An 11,437-nucleotide genomic window follows, 5' to 3' on the forward strand; every position below is an offset into this window, starting at 1 on the left:
TTTGAGCCAGGAGGCAAGCCCTTTACTGAAACATCCACCAAGCTGAAAGGCCTGAAGGACAGAGTCTGCCTTTGGGGACAGGGAAGCGCTGGTCTCTGCAGAGTTTACTGCCCTCCCTCCAAATATTGTGTCCAAGGCTCTTGGCTGCAACATGGCCCCACTGTCCCCTTTGAGGCTGCCAAGAGGGAAGAGGAGGCACCGATATGGCTGACTGGATGGCTCCTCCTGAACCCCACTGCCTCCATGGATTCCTCTGCGCTTTGCACTCCCCCCATGATCTCTGATCAAAGATGCTCAGTCCAGTCTGCTCAGATGGGTCAGTCTTGGCTTGTTTTGGGCCAGAAGCCACAGGTTGCAGGGCTCCCATCTGGTAGAGGCTGCCAAAGTGAAGAACGAGCACTTCTTCCGCAGCACAGGCACTTCCACAAGACATGCAGCAGCCAATCCGCCAGCTTCAGAAGCCCCTGCTTGACATCTGGGCCAAAAGGCCTCCCTGGGTCCACAGCAAGACTCCTCAGAGGCGGTGGTCCGCGCCCACGGCCTCCTGGACACTCTGGAATCCCTGCTCCCTGGGCAAAGCGGAAGGAAGAGGGGATGAGCCATGGCTGACCTCCTTTAGCAGAGGCCTGGCCCTGCATGCCCTCCTCTTGGATTATCCATCCCTGGGACATGCGGGGAAGGAGGAGGGAATGTCAGTTGGAAAGACAAGTCAGAGAGCAAAGGTCTGAGGGCAAGGCAGAAGGCAGGGATGGGAAGCCAGGAGAGCAAAAAGTAAAGCAAAGCAGGGACAGGAGCAGTTCTCTTCTCTGTGCTTCGACAGGGCCACTGGGGAGAACAAGGCCATGGAATTGGGGCTGTGGGAGAGGGGTGAACCTCTCCATGGCCCCCTGCCCACATCTAAATGCAGCTGCCTTCTGTGATCCTCATATATTCTCCCAGCCGACCACCAACCTGATTCCCCAACATCCTCCCCAGACCACAGCCAAGCTAAAGGCACCTAGCAAAACCCTCAAGGACAGTGTGACCCCCCTCTTGCTCCTGCTCACCTCAGAAGCGCCGCCAGCTCCTGCTTCACAGCCCACACCACAGGTGGCCCCTGGTAGGCCAAGGCTGTGTAGAGTTGCACCAAGGAGGCCCCCGCCCGGATCTTCTCCAAGGCGTCCTGACCACTGCAGATGCCTCCCACGCCAATGATGGGCACACGTCCTGAGGGAGAGGGGGCAGCAGGAAGGAGCTACGTGAGAGAGGCAGGAAGCCTCTGGTAGCAGCACCTCCAGCCTCCCTGGTACCCGCCGCTTACCTTTGGTAAGGGCATACATCTCACGAACCGTCTCAGTGGAGAGCGGGCGCAAAGGAGGTCCACTCAAGCCGCCCACCTCATCGCGATGCGCCCCATGCAGGGAATCTGGCCGACTCACAGTGGTGTTGGTGACCACCAGTCCGTCAACACCCAGCTGGGAAAAAGGACCGGAGCACCATTAGAGGGGTCCCTTCTCCTTCGCACTTTCCAATCCTGTAGAGAGCCCTCACTTCCCTTTAGAGTCACACAGGCACACCCAGCCCAACCCACGCAAGCCATCTCCAGGCTCAAGGCCCATCACCTCGCAAACAACGCTAGCAATGTCCCGCTTCTCCTGGGCCGTGAGGTCGGGCGCAATTTTCACCAGGACAGCAGGCTTGGGCTCCGCAGGCAGGGCATCTCTTTCGGCCAGCACCTGGGGCGGGAAGAAGGGCACACAGGGGCTGAGGGTCAAAGCACTAGAAGCATAGTGCCCACTCCACACTACCTCCTCTATTCCCTTCCCTCCAAAGCACAAACCCAGGAGCCAGGAAACCCTCTTGGGAACAGAGCAGATCCAGAGAGTCAGGAGGGTGGCCAAGGAAGTGGGAAGAGGGGTTGCCTTGCCAGGAAGGGGCTCCCTCTCTTGTGGGGCACAGCCTTATGGACCTCTGCAGCCCCTCAGCTGGGAGACAGAGAGGCAAAGGAGGAGACTCAAGAGAAAGAGCCACAGGCAGTGGGCCCAAAGTCCTGGCAAGGGCTCACCTTGCCTAACAGAAGGCGGAGCTCGGCTTTTCCCTGCAGGTTCCGCAAGCCGGGTGTGTTGGGGCTGGAAACGTTCACTACCAAGTAGTCAGCCAGTGGGCCCAGCTTCTGGACTCCGGCTACATAGTCTGCAGAGGCGTCCACTGAAGACTTGTTCTTGCCAAGGTTAATTCCGAGAAGCATGCCCTCTAGGGAGAGAGAGGGAGAGAGCGGAGTCCTGCTCAAAAGGGCCAGCCCAGGATGGCCGAGGAAGGTCCTGGGGACGCAGCATCGCCCCAGAATCAGCAGACCAGTTTAAGAAAGGGAGTCAGCTCCACTCCCGCAGGCTACCCTTAAACACCGAAGGCTGCCATCCAGGCCACCTGCATCCTTCGTTGTCTCCTCACCTTTGCGAAGGCAATGCTGGGTCTCCTGCCGAGCTTGAAGTCGCTGCTGCACAGCCGCATGGCCCTGGCTGTTGAATCCATACCTGAAGGACAGCAGGGCGGCGGGTAAGGGGAGCAGCCAAGGGCCAGCCCCCTCCCCCCGCTCCACTCCCTTGTTGCCCAGCCCCACCTGTTGATAATGGCCTGGTCCTGGCCGAGACGGAAGACCCTGGGGCGGGGGTTGCCCTCCTGGGGCTGCGGGGTGACACTGCCCACTTCCACGAAGCCAAAGCCCAGCCCAAAGAGGCCATCCACCGCCTCCCCATCCTTGTCGAAGCCGGCTGCCAGACCAAGGGGGTTCCGGAAGCGCCGCCCAAAGACCCTTGCCTCCTAAGAGCAAGAAGGAGAGAAGATGAGCGCTGCAGGGCACAGGCTCCTACCCAAACACAGACTCATTCTGGGATGAAGGGGCAGCCTAAGCCCGCTTCTCCTCCACCCTGCCCTGTGACCCACCAAGGTGCTGGTACCCTCCTCCTCCTCCTTCCGAGGCCGCAATGGCCGGAACCCGAGAGCCAGGAGGCGGAGGGCCAGTCCATGGGAGGCCTCAGGGCCCAGTGCCCACTGCAGGGCCGGCATCAGCTGCGCCGCATAGAAGTCCCGGTCCCCGGTCACTACCAGGAAGGACGCCAGGAGTGTGCCGCCGCCACCCAGCACCAACGAGGCCTCTTTCAGCCGACGCTGTGGAGAAAGAGAACGAGTTGTTTATTTACTAGCCATAGACCATGACATCAAATAATATACAACTTCTAAAAGGACAGTATACACTTTCCAATATAAACATTAAAAACTATTCTATCAACTAGCTCTTTCAAATTACAGTAGCAGTGGCAATCTCGGTATGCATGGTAACAATAACCAAATCTAATTTGTATTATCCCAAACTGTTTCCATTTTCATTTCTAGCTTCCACTGTGGACTTTACAAATTTAGCTCGGATTTTTTGGGCTGCAACTGCAAATGTGGCAACCTTTAATGAAAAGTGAAAAAAGTCCAGGTGGAGGAGGGGGTCTGCAGGAGGTCCTGGGCCCAGCAGCCCGCCCCCAAGAGCCTCCTCATGGATCCAGAAGAATAGCATTCATTATACACTGAATGCACTGAGTAAAGCTGACTGCTAGATTATTACAGGCATAGCATTCTGGACATCCCAGTTGCACAGTGGCTTAAACCACTGAGCTGTTGAACTTGCTGACCAAAAATTCAGGGAGTGGGGTGAGCTCCCGCTATTAGCCCCAGCTTCTGCCAACTTAGCAGTTCAAAACATGCAAATGTGAGTAGATCAATAAGTACTGCTCTGGTGGGAAGGTAACAACGCTCCATTCAGTCATGCTTGCCACATGACTTTGGAGGTGTCTATGGACAACGCCGGTTCTTCAGCCTAGAAATAGAGATGAGCACCAACCCCCAGAGCCAGATACAGCTACCCTGTTTCCCCGAAAATAAGACAGTGTCTTATATTAATTTTTGCTTCCAAAGATGCTCTAGGTTTTATTTTCAGGGGATGTCTTATTTTTCCATGAAGAATTCACATTTATTGTTGAACAAAAAATGAACATGTATTATATACTGTACAGTAGTTATCATCACAAACCAGCATAACCAGACAAACTGTGAATCCTATCAAGAATTTCTTGTTATTGCCATTATTTCCATGTACAGCAATCTATGGTACGTTCATTTACCGATCTTGCATGCTCTGGTGTTCTGTTCAGCAGGCATGCTTCCAAACAAAAACTTTACTTTCAGGGGAGGTCTTATATTTAGCAATTCAGCAAAATCGCTACTGGGTCTTATTTTCTGGGGATGTCTTATTTTTGGGGAAACAGGGTAAGCTTAACGTCAGGGGAAAACCTTTACCTTTAATAGCATTCAAACACACGGCCTTTATTGGCACACAACAACAGAATCACAACCGCAGGCATATACAAAAAGTCACAGATAAGATGGGAAACATACTTAAAAGTTACTAATCTCAAGAATAAAAAGAGTTGTTCAAAAGATACGGAATTGTGTAACACCCTAGAAGTGATGCACTGAAGAAACAACTAGAAGAGAAGGTGAGTTTTCTGGGCCATGTTCCCGCAGCATTCTTTCCTGACGTTTCGCCTGGCATCTTCAGAGGTTGTGAGGTCTGTTGGAAACTAGGCAAGTGGGGATTATATATCTGTGGAAAATTCAACCAAGCTTTGGAGCTGAAAGGCTATTAAATGCTAATCAAGGTGGCCGGGCCAACTTGGACCCTGCAGGTGTTTTGGACTTCAACTCCCAGCATTCCTCACAGCCTCAGGCCCTTTCCTTTCCTTGCAGGGTCCAAGTTGGCCCATGTTCCTAGAAGAGCATTAACTGCTAGAAGCCGAAGAGAAAAGCCTCACCCAGAGCGGCGCCATGTCAGGGGACAGGTAAGAGAGAGGCACTTGAGAGTCGTTTCCGGCGGAAGCTGCCCGGAACAAAGGAGGCGGGGCGCCTCTGGGGAAAGGCAGATCGAGGGGCGGGGCTTAGTCGCCTTAGGGGCGGGGCTTCCACTATTGTCTTGTGGCCCCGCCCCCGCTTGGTTCTGCCCTTTGCCAATTGGACATAACTGCACCCCGTCTCTGAGCGGATCTCCCTTTGGAAATGAATGACAATCCTAACCTTATTAAAAAGGAAACATGATGTCTTATCCATTTTGGCAAATGTCAATCTCCATGAACATTTTGAAACCCACCTGTCAAGAAAAGCACGACCTTGTTAGAAGCCAACCCTTTGAACAAGGGATCTTAATAAGCATTGATGTCATGGCACACAGGTAACTCGGCTGTTAGACTGAAGAACCGTGTCTTTGAACTGCCAAGGACAAAGACATGCCACTATATAAAAAAAAATTGGTTAGCAGAGGATGGTTGATTCTTTGCAGTTGTAATTGCCCGAAATATATACACGCCCTTGAAATCTCTCAGTTTAAAGTATAATACTGTAAATAAATAAATAAATAAATAAAATATGCACCCAGAGATTAAAAAAACCAAAGTCTTCTTTGAAAAATAACATATGTTGTTTACTAACAAACAAGTTGTATTAATTCACCATACAGGCACATTTCTTATTTTAGATTCATTTCTAGATAGGATGGACTGTGTGATGAGTATCATTCTTAATCAATAGTCCATAGTCTTTAGATAAAGTTGTACAGCCTGGAATTTGAATAGTTCCACGTTTGCTCTGTAATTTCTATGGTTGTGTGTTCATTTAAGATGTTTTAAATAATCGTTTTGCTATGTTTAATAATGTAACTTGTATTGTGCTTTAATTGTACATCAGACTAATGTTCTTAGGGCTGGTCCCCATGTGAGCTGCCTCGAGTCCCTTTGAGGATATGAGGGCGGGTTATAAGAAATACATTATTATTATTATTATTATTATTATTATTATTATTATTATTATTATTGCTTACTGAAGTCCATAAGTCATACTTCCCTACTGAAGTCCAAACACCAACATGCATCCACCTCCACTGAGGTGGTAAACAGACACATCAGAACAGTAAATAAGGAACAACACTCTGAAAACAGAGGAATTCTAGACATGAATCAATCAAGGGCAGCTAAAAACTCTGAACAAAGGATTCCCCCAGGCCAGGAGCTGAAGGTTACAAGGTCATTTAATGCTAATCAAGGTGATTACTTACAATATTCACATTGGCCTCCAACAGACAAAGAGTTCTTTCCCTCACCATGGACCTTCCACAGATATATAAACCTTCCTTACTTAGTTTCTCCATATACCTCACAACCTCTGAGGATGCCTGCCATAGATGTGGGCGAAACATCAGGAGAGAATGTTTCTGGCACATGGCCATACAGCCCGGAAAACTCACAGCAACCCCGTGATTCTGGCCATGAAAGCCTTTGACAACACAGATACATCCACCTCCACTGAGGTGGTAGTAGACACGTCCACCTTCAAAAGACTGGAGTCCTGAGCCTGAACATGCTCAGTACAATCACAAAAACATGCTCAGTACAATCAACAACCACCGGCTGTCAGGAATAGTGGGAGTTGAAGTCCAAAACACCTGGAAGGAGGGCCGAAGTTGGCCCATGCCTGCTTTACAATAACTCCTATTATAAAATACAAGGAGAGATGAAAAAAAGAGCAATGACTCACTAAACAAACAGTATTGAAAGGGTTTCCTAGACTGATATATGATATATCAGCTGATTGAATTGTGTGGAATGTAAAACGACAATGCCGCGGGATATTTGTTGTTCTCTTTAGGCAAATATCTTACGTCAGAACCTACCGGTGTATCTGTGGTTAAGAAAACTATGGATAGCAAGCTGTATCTGTGGCTAATAGCAAGGAAGCGAGAAGATTATGCCGAAGGAGTTTGAAATCTGTAGAATATATTGTTGTTTTGGTCGGCGGGTTTGAGGAGTTTGTATTGGTAGCGTATGGAGTCTTTATTCAAAGATTTCTTTATTTCATAATTACTGTATATACTCGAGTATAAGCCAACCTGAATATAAGCTGAGACACATAATTTTACCACAAAAAAACTGGGAAAACATTGACTCCAGGATAAGCCGAGGGTGGTAAATTTCAGAAATAAATATAGATACCAATAAAATTACATTAATTGAGGCATCAGTAGATTAAATGTTTTTGAATATTTACATAAAGCTCAAATTTAAGATAAGACTGTCAAACTCTGATCAAATCATTATTCTCATCTTCTTCAATGTAAATGTGCTTATGTAGCCTTTTAATAATAATAGAGTAAAATAGTACATGTGATAATAATAATAAATACAGGAAAATAATACATGTAATAATAAATAGAGTAAAATAATAAATGCAATAATAATACAGTAGAGTCTCACTTACCCAACATTAACGGGCCAGCAGAATGTTGGATAAGCGAATATGTTGGATAATAAGAAGAGATTAAGGAAAAGCCTATTAAACATCAAGTTAGATTATGATTTTACAAATTAAGCACCAAAATATCACGTTAGACAACAAATTTGACAAAAAAGTAGTTCAATACGCAATAATGCTATGTAGTAATTACTGTATTTACGAATTTAGCACCAAAATATCACGATGTTTTGAAAACATTGACTACAAAAATGTGTTGGATAATCCAGAACGTTGGATAAATGAGTGTTGGATAAGTGAGACTCTACTGTAATAAGATCAGAGTGAAATAACAAATGTATTAACAATAATAATAATAATAATAGAGTAAAATAAATGTAATACAGTAGAGTCTCACTTATCCAACACTTGCTTATCCAACGTTCTGGATTATCCAACGCATTTTTGTAGTCAGTGTTTTCAAAACATCGTGATATTTCGGTGCTAAATTCATAAATACAGTAATTACTACATAGCATTACTGCGTATTGAACTACTTTTTCTGTCAAATTTGTTGTCTAACATGATGTTTTGGTGCTTCATTTGTAAAATCATAACCTTTTCCTTAATGCCTCCTTATTATCCAACATATTTGCTTATCCAACATTCTGCCGGCCCATTTATGTTGGATAAGTGAGACTCTACTGTAGTAGCAACAATAATAGAGAAAAATAATAAATGTAATAATACCAATAATAATAGAGAAAAATAATAAATGTACCATATATTCTTGAGTATAAGCTGACCAAATATAAGCCAACCAGGACCCTCACCTGAGTATAAGCCGAGGGGGGTGGGACTTTTTCAGTCTTAAAAAAAGGGCTGAAAAACTAGGCTTATACTCGAGTATATACAGTAATAAAATATTTATTTTGGGGGAAAATAATCCTTTGAGTCTCCTTGAAGAGGAAAAAGCAAGGAATAAATGCTACGATCACAAACCCTTTGCAAATGCGACCCCCGGGTGCTGACCCGCCACTCTGGGTAAGAAGCAAGCTGCCAGGGCTTTGCAGGGCTGGGCTTGTGGGGCTGCCTGCCCTGATTTCCCTGGGCAAACAGAGGCAATGCCAGGCAAAGGCAGGGACCCGGCTTGCTTCCCAGCCTCTCCCCAGAGAATCCAGGCAATGGGGTGGCTGTGTCCGTCCCCTGCAATGGGGCAGCTGCTCCTGACCCTGGGGACCCTGAGCTGGGGGGCCGTGCCCTCGGTGACCATGCCTGGCACAGTGATGCAGGAGGAACCCAAGAGTCTACAGGGAAGAGGAGGAGGAAGCCTCATTGCAGGTCTAGGTGAGTCTAGAGCAGGCATGGGCAAACTTCAGCCCTTCAGCCCTCAAGGATCCACGGTGGCGCAATGGGTCAAGCCATTGTGCTGGCTGAACTGCTGACCTGAAGATCTGAAGTTCAGCAGTTCAAATCCACAAGATGGGGTGAGCTCCCATCTGTCAGCCCAGCTTCCCATGCAGGGGCATGGGTTAAACCTGCCTTGGGTGCTTAGGTTGTCTTCCAGTGTGACAGAAGAGAGTCGGGCTTGATGGCTTCTGGGGTTTCTTCTACACTGTCATAAAAAATACAGTAGAGTCTCACTTATCCAAGCTAAACGGGCCGGCAAAAGCTTGGATAAGCGAATATCTTGGATATTACGGAGAGATTAAAGAAAAGCTTATTAAACATCAAATTAGGTTATGATTTTACAAATTAAGTACCAAAACATCATGTTATACAACAAATTTGACAGAAAAGCAGTTCAATACGTAGGAATGTTATGTTGTAATTACTGTATTTACAAATTTAGCACCAAAATATCACGATATATTGAAAACATTGACTACAAAAATGGCTTGGATAATCCAGAAACTTGGATAAGTGAGGCTTGGATAAGTGAGACTCTACTGTACACATAACCTGCTTTGACCTGGTTTATATGGCAGTGAAGACTCATATAATCCAATTGAAAGCAGATAATAATGTGGATTATCTGCTTTGATCATGGCAATGCCGCAGTGGCGCAATGGCTTAAACCCTTATGTCGGCTGAACTGCTGAACTGGAGATCTGAAGGTCAGCAATTAGAATCCGTGAGACAGGGTGAGCTCCCGTCTGTCAGCCCCAGCTTCCCATGCGAGGACATGAGAGAAATAATAGTAATAATACTTTATTTTTCTATCCCGCCACCATCTCCTGGGGACCTGGCAGAGGCTGGGCTGCAGGGCAGAAACCCCAGGGAGGGGAAAAGAAGGGGAGTTCATGGGGCTCAGGAGGAATGCTGGGGTGGGCTGCAAGCTCCTCACAACCTCTCTCCCTGTTTGCATACAGACATGGGGGCCATCTGGGAGGCCTTGCAAGATGTGGCCCCTGGGAACTGGCAGCCGGTGAGTGAGGACCACCCACTGCCACTTGCAACCTGGCCAGGAAAGGGGAGGCCAAGAGTCCAGTGGGTGGGGGATGCCTTGGTCCTCCCCTGAAGTGGGACCCCCACCACCACCACCACCACAACATAGGACCTCTGTAGCCCAACAACCTTTACGCTGTGCTCCTCTCTCTCTTTCTTTCTGCAGGAGCTGGTGGAGCGGCTGGCCCTTCCGGTGCCTGAGGACAGCCCCTGGGGTGCCTCCCAGATGGTAGTGGTGGCACTGGGCTCTTGGGGGGGGGGGGTGGACAGGGGAACTGAGCCCCAAAGCCAGAAGATGTGAGGAGTCCTACTCACATGGAGCTCCTTCTTTAAAGGAACCCCCAGTGGTGGGTGGGCAGGGGGTGCAGCAGGAGGCATAGTGGGCATTGAGTCTTTGTGTCCTGCTGATGAAGGTGTATTGGGAAAATACTTGTATTGGAAACTATATATTGAATGTAATCATATTAGAAATAGGAACAGGAAAATATGTAATCACCAGCAGATTGTGTGCACATAGCCCCAAAAATACACTCTACCTAGCAAATAACCGTCTTCCCATAAGCAGAGACCAAAGTTCACCCTAAGTGCCAGAAACATATGTCAAATGTCAACAAGAATAGATAAAGCTCCATGTTAATGGACAAAAGACAAGGCTTTTGGGATGTCAAGATAAGACCTGGCACCATGTAGGAGTGCTAATGGCTCCTTAAAAGCTAGAATAAGGGGGAATTCCTCAATTAATGGGAACCCCTGAAAGCCTAGATAGGAATTCCTTCGATAAGGCCTAATGGAGGGTCAGAGGTCTCGAAAGTAGCCTATATTTTAGGAAAATGCAAAAGTAGCTTTTAGTAAAGTGCAAAGTAAGACTTTTTTGACACTAATTGGTGATGGATAATGCCTATATGACGTAGGTAGATGGAGGGAAAATGGTATAAAAGAACCTGTGTTTCTTTGTTCTGTACCTTCACTTTCCTGATTACAGGAGAAGGTCCTTCTTATTGCTTATTCTCTCTGGCCAGAGAGAATAAACGTCTTTTTCTACAGCAACTGGAACTCTCTTTGTCTCATTACCTCAAACCTTTGTCCCTGGCTGGCTCACCAAAATGAAATGGCAGACAAAGGTTTGAGGTAATGAGACAAAGAGAGTTCCGGTTGCTGTAGAAAAAGACAGTTATTCTCAGTGGCCAGAGAGAATAAACATCTTTTTTTACAGCAACCGGAACTCTCTTTGTCTCATTATCTCAAACCTTTGTCTGCCATTTCACTGCCAGGCAGAGGAGCTGAGGCTGTTCCAGGCGGTGAGTGAGCATCTCTTGCAATGGAGGAATCCAAGGCTCCAGGCCTCCTCCACTCCTCACCTGCGCCTCCTTGGCCTCCTAGCCATCCATGGCAGCAGCCGCCTACTCCAGGCCAGCCTCGGACCCTGCTTGCCAGGAGTCACAGGTAGTGCCCAGGTGAGGAGGCCATGTGCAGGGGTTGGGAGAGAAAAATGAGGGCCCTGGGGAGCACCTTGATGAGACAAACTGATGGAGGGGGTTTCTGCTTCTGATGCAGGAACAACAGCAGTGGCGCAAGTCTCTGGTGGGATCCCTGATGGGAATTCTCAGGAGCTTGGAGGCAGCTTTGCAAAGTGGACTGCGAGATGGCAGGACCGCCTTTGCCCTGGAGGCCCCTCTCCTGAGCCTCT

The 11,437-nt window shown here is 47.7% G+C and overlaps 1 protein-coding gene across 1 annotated transcript; it reads right to left on the minus strand.

The window, feature by feature from the left end:
• Window positions 1–4,943, minus strand: dhodh (dihydroorotate dehydrogenase (quinone)). Its single transcript, XM_062961782.1, has 9 exons — window positions 4,839–4,943; window positions 2,923–3,147; window positions 2,600–2,799; window positions 2,431–2,513; window positions 2,045–2,232; window positions 1,602–1,715; window positions 1,301–1,454; window positions 1,047–1,206; window positions 1–569 (listed from the first exon to the last, which is right to left on the minus strand). The coding sequence occupies exons 1-9, from the start codon at window positions 4,851–4,853 to the stop codon at window positions 515–517; spliced, it is 1,194 nt and encodes a 397-aa protein (XP_062817852.1). The 5' UTR covers window positions 4,854–4,943; the 3' UTR covers window positions 1–514.
• Window positions 4,944–11,437: the final 6,494 nt, after the last annotated feature.

The sequence above is a fragment of the Anolis carolinensis genome, unplaced genomic scaffold, assembly GCF_035594765.1.
Source record: "Anolis carolinensis isolate JA03-04 unplaced genomic scaffold, rAnoCar3.1.pri scaffold_9, whole genome shotgun sequence".
NCBI lineage: Eukaryota > Metazoa > Chordata > Lepidosauria > Squamata > Dactyloidae > Anolis > Anolis carolinensis.

What these genes read in the sequence shown, in the direction of transcription:
- dhodh (XM_062961782.1), bottom strand. An exon ending in TCCGCCTTCTGTTAGGCAAG is followed by an intron (nt 1,716 to 2,044) that starts GTGAGCCCTTGC and finishes TTCCCGCCCCAG; the next exon opens with GTGCTGGCCGAAAGAGATGC. An exon ending in GAGCTGGCGGCGCTTCTGAG is followed by an intron (nt 570 to 1,046) that starts GTGAGCAGGAGC and finishes CGCTTTGCCCAG; the next exon opens with GGAGCAGGGATTCCAGAGTG.